The sequence below is a fragment of the Schistocerca piceifrons genome, chromosome 1 (genome assembly GCF_021461385.2).
Source record: "Schistocerca piceifrons isolate TAMUIC-IGC-003096 chromosome 1, iqSchPice1.1, whole genome shotgun sequence".
Taxonomy (NCBI): domain Eukaryota; kingdom Metazoa; phylum Arthropoda; class Insecta; order Orthoptera; family Acrididae; genus Schistocerca; species Schistocerca piceifrons.
In genome coordinates, this window is record NC_060138.1 from 840,485,095 (window position 1) to 840,507,299 (window position 22,205).

Consider the following 22,205-nt stretch of genomic DNA (forward strand, 5'->3'; position numbering starts at 1 on the left):
ATAAAAATTTGTGTATAGGTCCATAATGTGTCTTAATTTGAATTATAACTAACAGTGAAAAAGAAAAAAATCAAACACTTAAAAAGATATGGGTTTTAGTGTTGTAGGACTGCAGTATCCAATGATGCACACTATACCACATGTAATAAACAGTATTTTATTACTCGGAAGCAGTTAAATACATTCTTGGTCACTCACCACGTGTGTAAACTTTCGCGCACGGCCACAGACAGCCGCAAAGAGCTTCGCAAAGCAAAGATATTACATGCGACTTGGTCGATAGTCACCACATTAGGCCCCCCCCCTAGAGTGTGGAGCACAAAACATAAATATTGGGGCGTACATGTAAAGGAAACACTCAAGGGGGAGGTAGATGGTGTTTAACCAAAACCATACCTTACATTACATTAGTAATTGAAGTCTTCGAGCCAGCGAGGGGGGCGGATGGTCCTGCCGGAGCGGGTGAATCCTCGTACAGCAGTCGAGCGATTTGGAGAGGGAACTGTGGATTGTGAGGAACTGGGGTAGCGGACCTGAATGCCTGTTGCAGTATGTAGTACTTTTACCATGGATGGGTCAGTACCAATAGGCAAGGGGACAGACTGGAGAAGGTGAATGTGGGTTAAGTTCTCATCGGGGGAGCTGGCTCGTTCGTAGAAGATACACACATTATCTGGCTGTATAACAAAAAACACTTTAGAGCCGCAAATAAGACCTGTGTTGACATTCGCTACCACTCCCGTATACGGGTTGACAGAATCTCCATATGAGTCATCGGCAGTAACATCACCCATTCCGAGGCTGGTCCCTGATACGTCATTGAATCCTAACAGGGGAGAGGCGAGGGGCTGCCCATAGGAGGGGGAGTCATCACATGCATCACTCTGTGTGGGAATGTCACACATACCTGTAGCACTGTCAAACAACTAGGAGTGGGTAACATCACACGTGCGGGAATGGGCGTCACTCATCCACGGACTGTCGGTAGATGCCTCGTGTGAGGTGGGTCGGGGCTGACTGTGTGGGGTATCGGGCTGTTCTCCCAGTGACCATACCGGTTTGAGGCAGCAGACAGATACCGCTTGAGGTGTGCCATTAATGAGCAACTCAAACATTTTGGTATGCTGTGATACGACTCTGTACAGGCCCGAGTCTGAGTGTCGGTCGATCAATGTCATTGTGCACCATGACGTGAGTGCACAACGCCAAGTCCTTATGCAGAAATACGGGAGGGGGCGAATGCGGTTGAGATGGAGGCACGCAAATGTTAGCAATTAACTCCTTAACATGCCCGACGAATGTCGAATGCAGCTTTGATCTGGAGGGAGTGAAGGCTTAACTAGCTCTGCTGGAAGTGTGAGGGGTTCTCTGTACAGTTTTTCTGCCAGGGAGGTGCCAAGGTCCTCTTTGTATGTGGCCCGAACACCTAACATTATCCATGGTAAGGCGTCGGCCCACTCCCCTCCGTGGCACATCAGGGAAGCTTTAAGTGTTTGGTGCCAGCGTTCGACAAGCCCATTGCTCTGAGGGTGGTATGCTGTAGTCCGAAATCGTTTCACTCCACGCAGTTCACAAAGCTGTTGGAAGAGGATGGACTCGAATTGGTGGCCCTGGTCAGTGGTGATAGAAACCAGGCAGCCAAAGCGTGAGATCCACATTAATAAAAGGGCTTGGGCTACTGCATCGGCTGTGATAGTTGGGAGAGGGATTACCTCTACCCAGCGGGTAAACCTGTCAATGGCAGACAGTATATAACGGAAGGGCCCGAGGGGGGCGAGGGCCTGACAATATCGATGTGTATGTGCTGGAATCTTCTTTTTGCCACATCGAACGTACCTATGGGGGGCTGTGCATGGCATCCTACTTTTGTGCGCTGACAAGCCATGCACGCTTGCACCCAACTGCGACATTGTTTTTATCACCCAGGGCCAAACGAAAGGCTCACATCCCAGACGTGTGGTGGCGCGAATGCCAGGGTGTACCAAGTCGTGGATACTATTAAAAAGGTCCCAGCAGAGAGGTGCCGAAATCACCAGATGGGTGATGAAAACCCAGGAAGTGTCCTTAACTCTAGTTTGAGTCCTGCTTTAACATCGGAGCGCAATGCGGTGATTCAGTATCCTCTGTCTGCAATTTAGGGAGTTCACTGAGGTCCAGTTGTGAAGATAAAACCGACACACGAGATAGAAAATCGGCAACAACATTGTCTGCCCCTCTGACGTAAAGTATGTCGTTCATAAACTGGCATATGAGGTCCATATGATGAAAACATCTCGGGGACGAGTCCTTGCTTGGGTTACGGAAAGAGTATACCAAAGGCTCTTGGTCGGTAAATACCACGAAAGCGAGATGGGAGCATCGGGAATGGGATGAGCGAGCGTAACGGCTGTCTGTAAGGCTGACTTTAGGTTATCGAATGTGCACCGCATATCAGGAGTCCACGTCACCGCCCGAGACCGTGAAGTGTTTTTTCCTGCAAGAGCATCCGTCAGTGGGGCTTGTATTTCAGCGGCATGTGGGATGTGTTTGCAGTAGTAATTTACTATTCCAAGGAAGCGGCGGAGGCCCTGAAAATCTTTAGCAAAGGCACCGTACCAATGGCCTCAACCCGTTCGGGTAGGGGCAGATGCCATTGGCAGAAAACCCGTGGACCAGAAAAGTGACACTAGTGTGGCGGAGTTGTGACTTAGCATCATTCACTGCAACACCATTTGCTTTTAATAATTGGAACACTGTATTTAAATGGAGTTCATGTTCCTCGAGGGAGGAAGAAAAATTAACAAGTCATCCAGGTAGGCATATGCAAATCCAGTTTTCCGACCAACAAGTCAGTGAACTGTTGCCACATTTGTGCAGCATTTTTAAGGCTGAACGGCATAAAATACTCGAACAACCCAAACGGGGTGATGATAACGGTTTTTTCAGCGTCTTCCGGTGCCATTGGGAGCTGTTGATATGACTTGTGACAGTCGATTATACTGAAAATTCATGCCCCGTGCAGTTGGGAAGCAAAGTCTTGAATATTTGGGATGGGATAATTATCTGGAATTGTTCTGGTGTTAAGTGCCCGATAATCACCACAGAGGTGGAAAGTGTCATCTTTCTTGGGCACCAAATGAATGGGTGATGACCAACTACTAGAAGAAGGGCGAATAGTCCTATCATCTAAAAGTTCCTGAATAATAGCCTTGCCATGTTATGTTTCTCCAGATTTAAACGCCTAGCCTTTGCATGTACCGGTGGGCCTTCTGTGGTATTGATTCTGTGGACAGTACCGTTGTTGATCACGAATACCAATGGGGATGATGGGCCTGCACCCGATGCACTACGAGCTCGGTGGGGTACTTTGTAGCGTCGCGGGCACAGCTTCTGTCCGGCAGTAGAAATGTCACATGGCGTCGGCAGCAGGTGCGAGGAAGTGGTGCAGGGGTTGGGGGTGTGGCCGTGTGTGACAGAGGAGTGACCTGCTTAGGAGCGTCCTTGAGCTTGGCTTGCACGGCGGCAATGTGTAGGCGGAGGGCTTCATTGCTGTCTTGAAGTTCGTCGCCGTGTGATCCAAGAGAGAGCACTGCAACAGCGGCTTCAGCTAGCTCACACAATAGTGTGGCACTCTCAGATGAGAGGGAAGAGATACCTGAACCGAGTTAATGGTTAGTGTACCTCGTTGTAGATTGGGTGACAGTGCATGGGCTAAGAGAAAATATACCCCGAGCACGGGTTCGTCCACCTCTGCGATAATGAAGATTAGATTAGATTAGTTTTTCGTTCCATAGATCCATACTGAGGAGATCCTCGTGGATGTGGAACATGTCACTTTTTTTTTTTTTTTTTTTTTAGCTGAAATAACAATACTAATAGTATGAGTATATACAATACATCATTTGTTTCCATTAAAAAATTCGTCAATGGAGTAGAACGAGTTGGCCACTAGTAAGTCTTTCAGGCTTCTTTTAAACTGATCTTTATTTGTAACTAAATTTTTTATGTTTGCTGGCAAATTATTGAAGATGAGTGTTCCTGAATAGTGGACCCCTTTTTCAACTAAAGTAAGTGCTTTTAAGTCCTTGTGCAGATCATTTTTGTTCCTGGTTTTGTATGTATGAACTGAGCTGTTTGTTGGAAAAAGAGATATATTATTTAGGACAAATTTCATTAAGGAGTAAATATACTGAGAGGCTGTAGTTAGTACACAGAGTTCTTTGAAGAGGTTTCTACAGGACGTCCGTGAATTTACTCCACAAATAATACGTATTACACGCTTTTGGACTCTTAAAACTTTTGTTTGACTTGAAGAGTTACCCTAAAATATTATACCATATGACATTATGGAATGAAAGTAGGCAATGTATGCAAGCTTTTTCATTTTTATGTCGCCTGTGTCTGCTAGCACTCGAATTGCAAATACAGATTTGTTAAGGCCTTTCTGCGGTTCTGTGGTGTGCTCCTCCCAACTGAATTTATTATCAAGTTGTAATCCCAGGAATTTAAGACTGTCAACCTCTTCTATCTGCTCTTCTTCATACTTTATGCATATGGTGGGTGGAAACCTCTTACAGGTTTTGAATTGCAAATAGTGAGTCTTTTCTAAGTTTAATGTCAGTGAGTTGGCTTTAAACCATTTATTAATATCCATGAAAATATCATTAGCAGATCTTTCTAAAACTACACTCTACATACTATTTATTGCAATGCTTGTGTCATCTGCAAACAAAACTAACTCTGCTTCTGGCATGTAACTGATGAGAGATCATTAATGTACACAAGAAAAAGCAGTGGCCCCAAGATGGATCCTTGTGGGACACCACATTTAATTTCTTCCCATTCTGATGATGACTGATGACTTAATTCACTAGTCCCTTGCACTGACACCCTTTTTTTCCTGTTAGCGAGATATGACTTGAACCATTTTGCAGCGCTGCCCGTGACACCATAGAATTCTAATTTGTTTAAAGGGATGTTGTGGTTCACACAATCAAATGCCTTTGGCAAATCACAGAAAATACCTGCTGCTTGTAATTTGTTATTTAATGAATTAAGTACATTTTCACTGTAGGTGTAAATAGCCTTCTCGATATCAGAACCCTTCAGAAATCCAAACTATGTTCTTGATAATAATTTATTTGTGGTCAGATGGTTGAGAAGCTGCCTGTACATTACTTTTTCTAAAAAAATTTGAGAATGATGGCAAAAGTGAAATCGGTCTATAGATTGATGGTATCTCTTTATCCCCTTTCTTGAATAGAGGCTTAACATCTGCATATTTTAGCCAGTCGGGAAATGTTACACAAGGAACTTAGAATTGTACTAAACTCACAAGAACATGTCTTAATTAACTTTGTTGATTTTTCATCGTAACCACTAGAATGCTTTGTTTTAAAGATTTTATTATGGAAGTTATTTCTTTTGGTGAAGTGAGTGACATATTCATGTGCCTGAAGCTATTTGTAAAGGCTAGTTTCAGATATTCAAGGGCATTATTTACTGATCCTAACAATCCCATTCTATCAGTAACAGATATAAAGTACTTGTTAAATAGATTTGCCACACTATGCCCATCGGTTATTAATGTGTCATGTACCCCTAATGCTATTTGCTCCTGTTCCTCTCTGGTTCTACCAGTCTCCTCTTTCACTATATCCCATATTGTTTTTATTTTGTTCCCTGACATTGCTATCTTCTTCTCGTAGTGCATTTGTTTGGATGTCTAAATTACTTTTTTTAAATATTTTACAGTATTCCTTGTATTTAGCTAAATCATCAGCATTGGAGGTATTCTTGGTCGACAGATACATTTTCCTTTTTGTCTTACAGGAAATCTTTATTCCTTGTGTAATCCATGGTTTTATTATAGACTTCTGTTTAATTTGAGTAACTTTTAGAGAAGAACAGTTTTCAAACATGGTACTGACATTGTTCATGAATGTGTTATATTTTTCATTCATGTCATGATCACTATAAACATCTTTCCAGTTCATATCTTTGAGCAGTTTTCTAAAACACTCAATTTTTGGTTGATTGACTACTCTCCTGTACTCAGATTTAGCAGTCTTGTTAATCTGCTTAGAATTTAAATCTAAAACAAGGAGCTGCATGTCATGATCTGATAGTCCATTTATTACAGGTTTTATGATATGATTTTGTTCCTTTGATTTGTCTATAAAAATGTTATCAATGGCTGTCCTTGAGGATTTAGTGACCCTAGTTTGAAAGTTTACAGTGTGAGTTAGATTGAAAGACAACATTGCTAACTGCAGTAAATGTATACCGGAAGATTGCATTAGAAAATCTGTATTAAAGTCATGTGCAATCAAAATTTTTTTTTGTTTCTTCCTGTTAAATAACCCAAAAGAGCTTCTAGATGATTTATGAATAGATTATAATTTCCTGCAGGTGCTCGGTAGATAGTTACTATTGTATAGGATCTGTTATGGAACTCTTATTTCTGTTGCACATGCTTCTAGATGCTGCTCTAAACAAAAATTTTTAATGTCAATGTTCTTGAATTTATGGCAGTTTTTAATAAATGTGGCAACTCCTCCTCCATCCATATCTACTCTGCAGAAGTAGGAAGCTAGCTTAAATCCTGAAATGTCTAACATAATATATATACTAGTAGTCACTTGATGTTCAGAGAGTCAGATTATGTCAATTTGGTTAGATGAATTCATTTCATCAACACAAATGAGTAGTTCATCAAATTTATTTCTGAGTCCCGGAATGTTCTGGTGTAATAAAGATAACTGATACTGCATTCTAATGGGATTATAACTGCTTTGGCGAAGATGAACTGGCAGTTTCTGATTACTTTCTGTTAAACATTGTTTAAATGGAGGCTGTATGCTAAAATCTGACTCCTGTTCATCTGTTTTCTCAAACTGAGTGTCTGCCAATCACTCTTAAAACTCGTTTTCTTTCCCCTTTCCCTATCCTAAAAAAGGCATCCCTCTGACACCTGTGATCACTTGTATTTTACCACTTGTGACAGTTTCCCCCCTTTAAGTTTTCTACAATCAACCCAGACAGTTTTCCCTTCCCTTTCCTATTGAGGTGAAGGCTATGCCTAGTTTGGTCCCACCTATTGATAGCATCCACAGGAATCAAACCAATATGGGACCCTATATCCATCCTAAGCAGCCACTCCAAGTTCACCCTCCCGACGGAAGAGTTCATATGAGGCAGATCATGGCGTCTCAACACAGACACAAATCCCACACTTGTATGCTTCGTTGCTGATGCTATCTTCACCAGGTCACTCTCTACGGAATATTCAGAGTCTCTGTCAGTGCTATTTCCCGGACCACCCACTATAACCACGGCATCCTCCTTTGTGAAATCCTTGCATAAAGAACCTACATCTTCGTGTTACTTGACCCAGATCTGCACTAGGCTTGAAAAAGTTTGTGACCTGGTACTCTGGACCTAGATTTTCCTGCAATAGTTGGCTAACACCTCTACCATGGGAACTACCTACCAACAGAACTTTATTTCTCTTTACAAATTTCCCTACCTTTTTCAAGTCCTTGAAAGCTTGTTGTGCCCTTTCTACAGCTTCAGCTACATGATGCTCATCAGATTCTGACTGAGGCAACAGGTCAAATCTATTTTCAAGATTTATAACAAAGATGATCATAAATCTTGAAAATAGAGTAGACCTGTTGCCTCAGTCAGAATCGGATGAGCATCATGTAGCTGAAGCTGTAGAAAGGGCATAACAAGCTTTCAAGGACTTGAAAAAGATAGGGAAATTTGTAAAGAGAAAAAAAGTTCTGTTGTTAGGTAGTTCCCATGGTAGAAATGTTAGCCAACTACTGCAGGAAAATCTAGGTCCAGAGTACCAGCCTGTTGCCCCTATTACCTGTTGCCAATTCCCAACTCTGTTCACCCTTCTCCCTCTTTAACCTGTCCAGATCCTCCCTTGCCTTGTCTAAGTCAGCTTGAAGAGCTGCAGTTTTCCCTTCCTGTTCCAGTATTTTCCTATCTCTACTGCAGATCCTACAGTACCACTGGTGAGCCTCATTTATGTCCCAATTTCCCACACCACTACATTTGCCGCAATGAAAGAAACTACAGCACCCATCACATCACACCACACCCCGGAACTCACGATCCTACGGCATGTCACACACTTCTCACTCATGGTAAAAACAGAAATCATATAAACTGATTTAAGTACTGACTAAAACGTAAACAAAGGACCCTAGAAACTATTTAGGTGGATATAAATAAATTGAAAGAGTACTGAATTAAAAAACTGGTGATTACATATAAGTTTAAGTCATTGTTTACTTACGATACGCGCGCGCATGAAATTAAGCCTAAAATCTGTGCTATAGGCGCAAGAAGGAAAATAATCTTCTTACCCCGTTTAATCTTCTTTAACACTTCACTAACACTTCCACTAATGTAACAACACTTACATTATATTTATACCAGCTGGAAACGTTTACCTATAAGTTTAATTCACTGCTTACTTACGATTCGCGCGTGAAATTAGGCCTAGGATTCGTGCTACAGGCGTGAGAAGAAAAATATGCTTCTTACCCCATTTAATCTTATTTTATACTTCACTAACACTTCCACTAATTTAACAACACTTAAATTATATTTATAACAACTGTAAATGTTTAAAAACAGGTTAATAACAACACTTTTTATAATTATTTATTGCAGCAAATACTCAAAGAGTCCGCGTCGGCGCAGTGTTGCCAACCAACCTCCTAACTTTTCCTCCAAGTAATTTGTCTGTTTATATATAGTCTATAACTGTCTTAGATTTGCCATCTCAGCCATATCTAGTAATCTTATGGCTATCTTCTTTCTTGAAGAATGTATTCTTCACTAAAAGATGATTCCTTATGCACATATTTGGAGTTTCTTCACCCTCCACATTTCGTCTTCCGTATTCAAAAGAGCCCATCACCACCTCATATCTATTTCTATCCATGCCAACCTGAGCCTTCAGATCCCCAATTATCATAATGTTATCTTCTCTTACTTGGTCTTCCATTTCTTCGAGGAATTTCATTTTTTCTTCCTCACTGTATCCTTGCTGAGATGCGTACACTTGGAGTATAGTAAAACTATTCTTTCTCATGTTCACTCTTCCTCTAATTATCCTTTCACTTACAAGCTCACATCTGTAACTGGGTCAATATCTTTGTGAAACACTAACCCCACTCCGTTTTTATCCTCTTTATTGTGACTGTGCCCACTCTCAGCAATTTATAGTAACAATAATGTGAAAAAGGAACTGTGCGTCCTAGGTTGCAGTGCGGTCACAAACTTTTTTCTTACAAGAGCATTCAAAAGTCTGTACAGAATTTAAAAAATAATATGGGTGTTAAACTAAACCATAGCTTAAGTTGCAGGTTTTTATGCCAATTTATTACATATAAAATAAAACTACAAATATTGTTTGTTCAATGAGACAACTGGGATGTAAATCCTCCAATCCCCACCTCTTGCCTCTCCCCCTCTCTCCATTTACTTCCTTCTTACTTTTTTAGGATTCTGTAGTTAATATTCATGTTTTTATTAATCTGTTTTAAATGTATAGGGGTTCTGAATTCACTGCGGTACCTGAGTAGAGCAACAGATATTCTGACAGACCCTGCACGGTTACCAGAGGAGGCTCGGAGAGCTGTTCTGAAGAGAGACATGCATCTCTGACAAAATGCATAGCAGGTATGCCATTTATTAATTGTAACACAGTATACAATACAATACTAGTGGGAGCTGTCAATTTTATCTGAGATTTCATTAATATCATCACATTATATATAACTAAAAGTAGTCGTACTTTTGTATGGCAGAAGTATCATGGAAACCCATCTTCTCCAAACTCACACCCTCTCCTCTTAATCCCACCTTCAAACAATTAGAGTTTTCTCAAACAACCAAGTGTGGGCTGCCTTTGGATACAGAGAGAAAACAAGTAGAGCAGACAACTCAGCCATGTTGTAAGTACAGGGCGGAGCAGAAGAAACACATGTTTTTTAAATTGCTAGTTCTGTTCGATAAGTGGGGGTATTGACCTTGAATGACTGTTGGCAAACAGCTCAAACTATGCAGTTTCAGTCACTGTGAAGTGTCTGAGCATAGAGCATTGTGTTTCATGGTTGAGAAGTTCTTTAAAAACAATGGTTCTGTGGTTACGGTTCAATACTTTTTCTCTTGAAAGTTTCATGTTGGATGTCGAGAAGCAGTTCCAGATTGAAACGCTATATTCGAGTGGGCTGCAACCTTTAGAAGTACTGAATATGTGAAGGGAATTAAAAAAAAAATCAGTTTGAACTCCAGAAAACGTAAGACAGAGTGAGAATGGCAGTTCTTGTTAGTCTGAAACAATCCACTGTATCGCTGGGTATGTCATGTTGTTCATATTGAATCACGTCTTACATGATGATCTCAGATTTCACCAATACAAAATGATTGTCCAGCAGATAAATGAAACAGATTTTGTGCAGCACAGAGAATTTTGTAATGTATAGGCACTATTCTTACAGAAGATGCAGATGCCCCAGTATAGATGCAGATGCCCCAGTATTCATGAGTGAGAAAGCCCATTTTCATCTGTATGGTTATGTTAATGTACAGAACTGTTGGTACTGAGCACCAGAGAACCCACATGAACTAAACGAAAAACTTCTCCATAGCTCAAAAGTAACAGTGTGGTTCCGTATCTCCAAAATAGGGATTATTGGACCTTAGTTGTTTTGAAGAGGGAGGAACTGCAGTTACTGTGACATCAGTGTACTGTGTCAAAGTATTAAACAACTTTCTTTGTCCAGATCTTGCAAGCTGTCAAGTGCACATGAGAGAGATGTTGTTCCAGCAGGATCGTGCCACAGCTCACGTGGCAAGAACATCCATGGCAGTGGTTCAACATGTAACCGAGACATTTCATTTCACAAATATGGTGATGTTCCTTAGCCCCCAGGCCCACCTGATCTGTTGACCTGTGACTTTTTTTGTGGGGCTGCTTGAAACTGAGTGTATGTGAATGAGCTTTGCACATTTGATGACCTGTAAGATTTACATTTGTGAGGAAATTGAAGCTATGACAAATGAAATGTTAGAGAGAGCCTCTTTGGAGAGGATCCAAATTTGTCTCCAGCAAGGAGGACATCATCTCAACAATAATATTTTCTAAGGTACCCAGATTTGAAAAATGCGATAAAAGTACTATTACTGATGCAAACTTTCTTTAAATAAAACCTGGTTTCAGTTATTCAGTTGTGAAAAACATGTGTTTCCTCTGCTCCACTCTGTATTTCCAGCTAAAACCTCTCGCTGTTCAAAGAAAATAAATAAGGGCAATAAGCTCTTGTCTGTGATTGTGGCATAAAATCAGTTGGCTCACTGTAACACCATATTCCACGTACAATCATTTTTGTGTTGTGACATTTTTCAGAAGTACAGTTAATATGTTAGAGTTCTTTTAAAATATATTCAGTTGACTGAAAACCTTGAAACCAGTTTCTGCTGATAAAATTACAACTGTAGAATATAAGGGTAGTGTGAAAGTCAGTTAAAACTATTCCAAAACACATTTGCATGAAAGAGCACAATTTAACTGCTTTCTCTCTCTCTCTCTCTCTCTCTCTCTCTCTCTCTCTCTCTCTCTCTGTTTTTTGTAGTTCACATTGTCTCTGTAGTTCACATTGTCAACATTTAGTACGTTAGTATCTAGCAAAAGTGGATAAAAATACAAAACTTTGTCTGACACTCCAAAATACCTATATCAAATTGCATATTTATTACTTAATTTGAAATTTGAAGTGGGCCACTATCAGCATGAAGATGAGCCTCAATACATCACAATAACAGATCTCTGAGGGAATAGATTTTTTGTCCTGTTAATGAGCTTGAGCTATTACGATGTTACTGGTTTTGGGAATCAGTGGGTACAAGAAATGAATGGATACTGCGTCACACAGTGTGAGCGTGACATGGAATGACAATCACCTCATGTGACTGTAGTCATGGATGTACATCTTCATTGCCACTGTTGGCTTTACAATGGCGTACTGCAACAGGTGCAGACACTTCTAAACTCGGTGTTCACACCATCTGCTGTGATTTGGACTATGGCACACATACTATTTCATCAACTTCTATGGTTCAGAGTGACAAATCAGATGGCATTGATAACTGGTAAAATATATTTTGTTTACAGACAAGTATGACTTCATACTGTCCTGCAGGTGTGACCATGCATGTTTTAGACACCATTGTGGTGATCACAGTGTGGCAACCTGCAATGTTCAGTGTCACAACAAACGTACTAAGAGTGTTGTATTGGGGTGCCTTTTAGATACAGCCTGCTGTCTGCTCTATCATTATGTATGGAGAGCATTCTGAACAGCAGCCACTGTGTTATTGTTTTAGAGCCAGAGTTACTCATTCATGCAGCTACATAGGGTATATTTCAGCAGGAAGATTCCTGGTCATCCGTGGCAAGAAATGTAATGACCTTCTTGGCCTACAGATTTGCCTGTCAAGTCACCCATTGAACATGTCAGGCATATTTTGTTGATCAGCAACTTGTTGTCATACTAGCATTGTCGATGCTTTGTAGACTCAAATGCAAACTGCACAGAGGGAGATCCCCAGCAATGTATCTAGGCCCTTGTTGATTCCATGCCATGAAATTGAGAGGCTCTGATTGCAGCACATGGGGGCTTCACATGACTTTGAATTCTCAATAAATGACTGTGTACAACTCTGTAATCCTGCAGCAGTTTTCATGAACATTAGTGTACTTGGTAGTGAATTTTTATATTGCATTCATATTGCGTGTGGTGAGGTGGAAAATTTTTCAGGCTTTACTGTCAAAAAAAATCTGTGTGTATTGAGCTACGTGCCGACCGTTTTTACAGGTTTCTAATTAACTACTTTTATTCTGATCAGGAATGTCTCTAAATGCATAAAGAAGCTTAGATAGCCTGTTTCTCAGGCATTTTATTTCTATAGGTCTACTTGGACTTTTAAACCAAGTATTCCATAGAAATGTTCAGGTGGGTAGTATAGGACAGCTCATCAACAGGGATGTTAATATCGTATTGAATTCCTGGAAGTTTTATTGTAAAATATAGCTCAATCTTTTTGAAATGTATTTATTTTTCATTTTAACTATCACAGAAGCTGCTGTCTCGCATGTGTAGGTAGTGACGAACAGTATCATTACTTCTAATGCGTCTTGTGCTGAAGCAGCCCAAAAATATACAGTTACGTGCTCACTAAACATTCACTGTACTCACATTGTCAGATAATGGGCCTTTGGAGCTTTGTCCTAATCTTTGTATGACTCATGTTTTGTGGAAAGCACTGACAAAAAGGTTTATAACAATGAAAATAATGAATATTTGACAAAATAATTTAATTGGATGGATAAAAAAATCTGCTCACCAAGCAGTGGCAGAACACATGCACAAAAGGAAGGTATAATTAGGCTAGCGTTTGGAGCCATTAGCTTCTTCTTCAGGCAGAAGGGTTGTAGGGGAAGGAAGAGGGGTGAAGGAAAAGGACTGGAAAGGTTTAGGAAAAGGAGTAGATTTCGGAAAAGTCACACAGAACCATGGGTCAGGGGAGACTTACCCGATGGGATGAGAAGAAAAGACTGATTGTTGGGGACTGCATCGGCAAGATTTGAAAACCTAAGAGCTCTCAGGTTTTCAAATATCATCCAGTGCAGTCCCCAACAGTCTGTCTTTCCGTCTCATCCTGTGTGGTAAGTCTCCCCTGACCCATGGTTCTGTGTGATATTTCCAAGATCTACCTGACTGTCTGAGAGATTGCAGAAAAATGTAACACTTCAGTTGGATCATGTCATGAAGTCTTGACACAGCAACTTAGAACGCATCTTGTTGCCACCAAGTTTGTCCCATGGCTCATGAGTCAAGAACAGAAAGACCATCGCCTCACAATCTGTAAAGAGCTTTTGGATCATGCAAATGAGAACGAGATGTTCCTTAAGAGAATCATAACTGGTGACGAGGTGTGGGGTCTAGGGTTATGCTGTTGAGATCGAGGTTCAGTCTTCACAATGGCCTGGGAAAGGTTCTCCAAGACCAAAAAGCAGCTCATCAGGTCAGGTTAGATGTCAAAGCCACGCTGATAGTTTTCGTAGATTTTCAAGGATTAATTCTTCATGAATTCATGCCGCAAGGACAAACTGACAATTGCTGGTACTGTCGGGATGTGTTGTGACACGTACAAGAAAATGTGACAATGAAACAGCCTGAAATGTGGCAGGACGATTCATGGTTCTTGCCTCACAATAAAATCACTGTGCTGCCTCATCCTATGTACACTTGAAAACTCCCCTGAAAAGACGAATATTTGCAACAATAGACGAGATAAAAGGAAATTCGCGTGATCCGGCATGAGGCATACCAAGACTGTTTCTGGAAGTGGAAACAGAACTGGGATCGGTGTATCAATTGCGGAAGAGAGTATTTCAAAGAAGACAGTGCAAAATAAATAAAAGGAAAGTGTAGAACAATTTTGTTGACAAAGTTCTGAAATTTTTTGAACAGACCTCATATATTTTTTAAAAGCCTGCTAGTTGAGGTCAGCATAAGAATTACACATTATTATTTGTTGGTGCAGTTGCACATCCATCACAAAACTCTTAAGATCTGTAGTGGTCTTTGAAGAACTGCTGAACTAGAGCATAGTGCTGAATTTTTATGCGCTACAGTATTTTAGTGTAATGTGGTGCCTGACCTTATCTGATGTAATTCTTCAGTTTTTCTTGTGTCTCTCACATATGAAGAGTTCTCACATAAACTGGAACGTTTATTATTGTATCTTCAGCCCAAATACTGGCTTTATGCAGCTTTCCACCTTAGTCTATCATGCACAACCCTTTTCATCTCTGAATAAGTACTGCAACCTACTTCCATTTGAACCTACTTACTGTATTGGTCTCTTGGTCTCCCTCTACAATTTTTACATCTCACACTTCTTCCCATGCCAGATATACAATTTGTTGGCCGCAGAATGTGTCCTATCCATCAATTCCTTTGTTTAGTCCAGTTGTACCAGGCACTTCTTTTCCACCAGTTCAATTCAATTCCACCTAATTTGTTATTCTAGCCACCCATCTAATATTCAGCATTCTTTTGTAGCACCACATTTCAGAAACTTGTATTCTCTTTTTGTCTGAACTCTGTGTTGACCATGTTTCACTTTGAGTATACACTCCTGGAAATGGAAAAAAGAACACATTGACACCGGTGTGTCAGACCCACCATACTTGCTCCGGACACTGCGAGAGGGCTGTACAAGCAATGATCACACGCACGGCACAGCGGACACACCAGGAACCGCGGTGTTGGCCGTCGAATGGCGCTAGCTGCGCAGCATTTGTGCACCGCCGCCGTCAGTGTCAGCCAGTTTGCCGTGGCATACGGAGCTCCATCGCAGTCTTTAACACTGGTAGCATGCCGCGACAGCGTGGACGTGAACCGTATGTGCAGTTGATGGACTTTGAGCGAGGGCATATAGTGGGCATGCGGGAGGCCGGGTGGACGTACCGCCGAATTGCTCAACACGTGGGGCGTGAGGTCTCCACAGTACATCGATGTTGTCGCCAGTGGTCGGTGGAAGGTGCACGTGCCCGTCGACCTGGGACCGGACCGCAGCGACGCACAGATGCACGCCAAGACCGTAGGATCCTACGCAGTGCCGTAGGGGACCGCACCGCCACTTCCCAGCAAATTAGGGACACTGTTGCTCCTGGGGTATCGGCGAGGACCATTCGCAACCGTCTCCATGAAGCTGGGCTACGGTCCCGCACACCGTTAGGCCGTCTTCCACTCACACCCCAACATCGTGCAGCCCGCCTCCAGTGGTGTCGCGACAGGCGTGAATGGAGGGACGAATGGAGACGTGTCGTCTTCAGCGATGAGAGTCGCTTCTGCCTTGGTGCCAATGATGGTCGTATGCGTGTTTGGCGCCGTGCAGGTGAGCGCCACAATCAGGACTGCATACGACCGAGGCACACAGGGCCAACACCCGGCATCATGGTATGGGGAGCGATCTCCTACACTGGCCGTACACCACTGGTGATCGTCGAGGGGACACTGAATAGTGCACGGTACATCCAAACCGTCATCGAACCCATCGTTCTACCATTCCTAGACCGGCAAGGGAACTTGCTGTTCCAACAGGACAATGCACGTCCGCATGTATCCCATGCCACCCAACGTGCTCTAGAAGGTGTAAGTCAACTACCCTGGCCAGCAAGATCTCCGGATCTGTCCCCCATTGAGCATGTTTGGGACTGGATGAAGCGTCGTCTCACGCGGTCTGCACGTCCAGCACGAACGCTGGTCCAACTGAGGCGCCAGGTGGAAATGGCATGGCAAGCCGTTCCACAGGACTACATCCAGCATCTCTACGATCATCTCCATGGGAGAATAGCAGCCTGCATTGCTGTGAAAGGTGGATATACACTGTACTAGTGCCGACATTGTGCATGCTCTGTTGCCTGTGTCTATGTGCCTGTGGGTCTGTCAGTGTGATCATGTGATGTATCTGACCCCAGGAATGTGTCAATAAAGTTTCCCCTTCCTGGGACAATGAATTCACGGTGTTCTTATTTGAATTTCCAGGAGTGTAGTTCAGTCAACACTGTCTAAAGCTTTCTCTAAGTTTACAAATGCTATAAATGTAAATTTGTCTTTATTCAATCTATTTTCTAATGTGAGCCATAGAGTTAGTATCGCCTCTTGTGTTCTTCATTTTTCCAAAATCGAACTTGATCTTCCCCAGGGTGGCTTTTACAAGCTTTTCTGTTCTTCTGTAAATAATTCATGTCATTATTTTGCAACTATGACTTATTAAACTTTTGGTTTAGTAGTCTTCCCATATGTCAGTATCTACCTTCTGTGAAACAGGAATCATTACATTCTTCTTGAAACTTGAGGATGGTTTTCCTGTGGCATATACAAAGTGCTGCACAAAAATTACCAGAATACACCTTGATCTTACTTATCACTATCACATTCGAGTAGTTGCGTTGGGGGTGCCATACACTGCTCCTATCATTTTTACCATAAACTGAAAGCTTCTTGAAATGAATTTTTTATGAGCCTGTTATTACAATTTGTAATTCTGTTTTAATCTTCTCAGGTGTGTGAAAAATTTGGCTTTTTAACTTGAGCTTCATTCCAAGGAATAAAAAAAAGTGACTTGCAGATGAGGAACACCTGTCATTTTGTTTGCTGCCATAAAGTCCTGGGTGACCAATGCAGTGTGTGTGACCTCGCATTGTCGTGACGGAGGAACCATTTGCTGTGCACCACTTTCACCAGATAAAATCCTCTAACACTTCCTGTAAGACAGCCCTGTGACAATGCATATCTACTGAATGGTCTGCCTATGATCTTCCAGCGTCGTATTTGGAACGGCAGCAACATTTTGAGGAGTAATGTTGGTTGACAGCTGTACTGAATGGGTATCATCATCAAACAGTGTTCTGCCATCTTGAAAACATTTTAAGACAAATGTAAGTTTGAGTGTGACCTAAGGCAACCTCCTTAAATGCTTGCTTCAGCATATAATGTGCTTATGTAGCGGTTTTTCCCAAGTCTAAAACACAAAGTTTATGCATATACATGGTTCCCAGACACCTGCAATCATCAAATTTGCAAGTTACACAAAACATGAGAATGGGGAAATATGCATAAAAACTAAATGTGACCATCTAGCCCAAAGCTACTTGAGCTGCTAAATAACTCAAAAGGATGTATGAGGTACCATCTAGAGGTATTTTGTTGTATTAGCTGGACTCCACAAGCTACTCATACAATCAGGGAACATTTGGTTAGCACCTTGTATCTTGCAAATCAGGTAGAATAATTTTTTTGTGACTGGCTCTCCCAAGGGGCTCGGTAATTTTGCAGGAACATCACGTTCTCCAGGGGCCTTTTTTTTCCACTTATGTCTTTCAGTCTGTCAAATTCTTCTCATAGTGTCATATACCCTATCTCATCTTCACCTGCTTCTTCTTCTCCTTCTATAATATTGTCCTCAAATTTGTTCCCTTAATACAGACCCAGTATTTACTCCTTCTACCTTCCCTTCAGGACCCCACAATTCTTTCGTATTTTCTTGGTGGGCATTAGACCCAAACTACTGCAGCATTAACTTCCTTTCCTGTGTGCAGTCTCCCATCTCTGACTATCCTTACTTCTCTTACCCTCTACCCCTTGGTGGCAGTCTTTGATGTCAACTGAGCTACATCTCTAGATTCTGCTTTCCTTTGGTTATACTTGTATCCATTTACTTTACATCTCTTTTTGGCTTAAGTAACTTTTGTTCCTCTTTTGGATTTGACCTACATTTTCTAATTTTTTTCTGTAGTGTGGATTCTGAGTCCGGAGGAATGCCTTAAGGTAGCCGCTGTAATGAGGTTGTTCTATACCCTTTAGATCCCTGCACTCCTCACATATACCATGAGTAGATGCTCATCTTTTTGGGGCGTCAGGACTTCCAGCAATGGCCATCATCCAGATGACCTTCGTTGCAGTTGGATGGCACCAGTGGAGAAAGCCCTTGATCAGAGTAGGTTGTATCACATGGAACACATTGAACTAAGTCATACAATGGCCATATTGATCTGGGCATCTCAACAGATTGGTATTGATATTTCAATGTGGACAGTCACAATCTAACTGCTTTCCCTCCCTGGCTGCCACATGGAAAGAGGGCAAGCCAGAAGATTGATTTTTACCTCTCACACTTATTCCCATGCCAAATATACAATTTGTTGGCCACAGAATGTGTCCTATCCATGTAGATGTAGATGTAGATTGAGACGGAAATAATTTATTCAACCACTGGTGTGTGCTAGAATAAGAGGAGTTACTTTTACAGTGATGAACCAATTAGATTTCATCAGCACAAAGGAGGAATATCCTCTGCTGCACAATCTTGAACACTTTAGTCACGTTACGTACCAATGAAGCCAGCAAGAGGCTCTCAGCAAATACAGCAGGAGGACACTTCATAGCCCTCTGACAGCACAAGAGGAAAAGACTCACTCCACAGCTTCTTCCTCCCAAAATAAGGTTAAACGAGGCTAAGACACTGATCATCTTCTTACCAGGACCTACAACTTGAAAAATTACACAAAAGGAAACACCAAAAAGAGAAAAAGAAGGAAACAGACAGGGGAAAAAAAAACAAAGATCTGATTAATCTGTTCTGATGTAACCGAAACTTTCCTTGACAATACAAGATTCTGTGGACAGGAGGCATTGGAACACTCTGCAGTTCAACATAGTTCACCTTCATTTTCGCTGACCACATCAATGCCTTTTCAATGATTTTACAATGGAAATGAAATGGTTGCTATTTCTACCTGCAAAAAATTTACAATTAATCACGAAGTATCTCACAGTATGTACAGAAATACAAGAATCGAGACTTTTAGAAGACCACCTTCCTAATACTAGAGCATATAATATATATCACAAAAATAAGATAAACACATAATGAACATATGGAAATGGCTCCGTAAACTTTCCAGCATAATAATTCATTGTATTCATATCGGGTCTCCAGCCGGAACATCTCGTCATCTGGACACAATATTTCGGCGGTCCACCTGGCCGCCATCTTCAGGTGAGTAGGCCGTCGCACTATCTCGCCAGAACTGAAGTCAAACATGCCGCGGCAGCTCCTTTATACACCGACCGTTGGACCATCGTGCGTGCACGAAAATAACCACCCTCTAGCAACAGACACAACAGCGCACCGGTGGTGAAAGCTCATGAAAACAATAAATCGATATCAAACCCTAATTGACAGTTTTTGAAGACCGAGACAAGGACCGTTGTTTGTTAATGTCAAACAGAACTGGGTTCCAACTCTTACTTAAAGGCTACCCCTTATCTCTGTTTATAATATTGTCAGAAGCCAGATTTCAATGGCTTCTTTCACTACACAGTCCCAATACTGTGACGCAGGGGCTACCACTTGTGTCTCATCATAAAGCATTTTATGTCCTTCCATAGGACAATATTCCGCCACTGCAGATTTTTCTGGCTGGAATAAATGGATGTGGTGATGATGCTCCATGACTTGACTCGTAGAAAGCAACTACTGGAGACACTATTCTTAGACATTGATCTCTGTCTAATAAATTTGGGAGTGCCAAAACATTTCAGTATGTCTATGGCACCTATTCTAAAACAGATTTGACAATGTGAAGTCATAACTACACTCCAAAGACCCAGCAGACATTCTTGACATCGTGTGTGATACTCATTGGTCCCGAATTTGCACCAAATCAGTTGTTTGTGACATTCCTCACTGTGAATAGCCAACTGGAATACTTTCATTGCTAAAGTGCATATCACATTAAATACAGAGAAGAGGGTCAATTAAGTAGTAAAAAATGCAATAGAAATGATCATCCAAATTGTGAATAACACAACATCATTCTCTTAAGGCCATTGTAGACAGAAACATGTTCCTTGGTGGTGCAGAGAGATTGCAGGTGTCATCAGAGAACAATGATACTGTCTACACATATTAGGTTTGCATTTTAATTTTTACGCAATGATTTTGGTGTAATATTTTGACAATAAAATTTTCAGAAGCTAGTTATCCATTCATTAATTACTATTAGACAAAGAGAGGGACGAAAAAAGTCTCATACTTATATTCTTGGATGGCAAGTGAGAACTAAATGACTAATAATCACATAATTGAGTCACTTTATATTTAAAATCACCACCACAGCTCCCAGCTTCCCTTCTTTGCTTAGTACTGGCTTGCCATCTCACCTCTTGATATTCACACAACTGCTGCTTTTTTCAGCTCTTGATATTCACATAATTGCTTCTTTTTTCACCAAAGGTCTCTTTTTAATTTTCCTTTAGGCAGCATCTATATTTCTCGTAGTTATGCATGTTTCTTCAGCCTTGCATTTGTCCTCTAGCCATTCCTGTTTAGCCATTTTGACTTTCTGTTAAACTCATTTTTTAAGCTGTCTGTATTTCTATTCACCTCCTTCATTTGCTGTATTTTTATATTTTCTCCTTTCACCACTTAAATCAATATCTCCTAAGTATCAATATCTGCAAGAACTTGTACTAGTCTTGCCATTTTACCCGTGTGATGCTCTGCATTTCACAAAGCTACCCATTTGTTTTCTGCCATATTCCTTTCCGTTGTTACAGCCCATCACCACCTAATGCTCCATGTGAAACTCTTCAACAACCTTCGGTTCCTAAATATATCCAGGTCCCATTTCTTTAGTTTCCTGCTATTTTGCAGTTTCTGTAGTTTTAGTCTGCAGTTCACAACCAATAAATTGTGTTCAGAGTTCACATCTACCCTTGGATATGTCTTAGTTTAAAATCTGGTTTTGAAATTACTGCCTTATTATTATATAACCAGTCTGAAAACTTCCAGTGTCTCCGGCTCCCTTCCACACATACTGCTTTCTTTCATAATTCTTAAGCCAAGTGTTAGCTATGATTAAATTAAGCTGTGTGCAAAATTCTACCAGATGGTTTCCTCATTCATTCCTTCCCACCAGTCCATATTATTTGTTCTTCTCTTTCTTTTCCTACTATCAAATTACAGTGTCCCATCACAATTAAATTTTTGTCTTCCTTAACTATCTAATTAATTTCTTTTATCTCTTCATACATTCTTTCAGTCTCTTTATCTGCGGAGGTAACGGGTATATGAAAGCGAGGAGCTTTGGCTTCATGTCTATTTTGGGTTACCTACATTCCTATTTTCTCATTCATTATTAGGTTGACCCTTCCCTATTTGATTTTATATTTATAACCATATACTCACCTGACCAGAAATCCTGTTTTTCTTGCCACCACTCTTCACTAATTCCCTCTACATCTAACTTAAACCTATCCATACCACTTTTTAAACTCGCTACATGATTAAAGGACCTAACATTCCATACTCCGATAAGTAGAATGCCAATTTTGTTTTTCCTGATGATGATATCCTCCTGACTAGTCCCTGTCTGGGGATCCAAATCAGAGACTATTTTACCCAAGAGGATGCCATCATCGCTAAATCACACTGAAGTGCTGCATGTCTTTGAGAAAAGTAACAGCTGTAGTGCCCCCTTGCTTTCAGCTGCTCACAGTACAAGCACAGTCAAGACCGTTTTGGCTAATGTCCCAAGGCCACATTTACATCTATATCTGTAC

General features: G+C 41.2%; 1 protein-coding gene across 2 annotated transcripts in view; it reads left to right on the forward strand.

The window, feature by feature from the left end:
• LOC124715014 (MLX-interacting protein) overlaps nt 1-22,205 on the forward strand; it is a 377,416-nt gene that overhangs the window by 341,626 nt on the left and 13,585 nt on the right. For both annotated transcript variants that reach the window (XM_047243067.1, XM_047243069.1), the window contains one exon: nt 9,557-9,684. In XM_047243067.1, coding sequence (XP_047099023.1) covers nt 9,557-9,669 — 113 coding nt within the window. In that variant the 3' untranslated portion in view covers nt 9,670-9,684. The remainder of the gene's footprint in view (nt 1-9,556; nt 9,685-22,205) is intronic.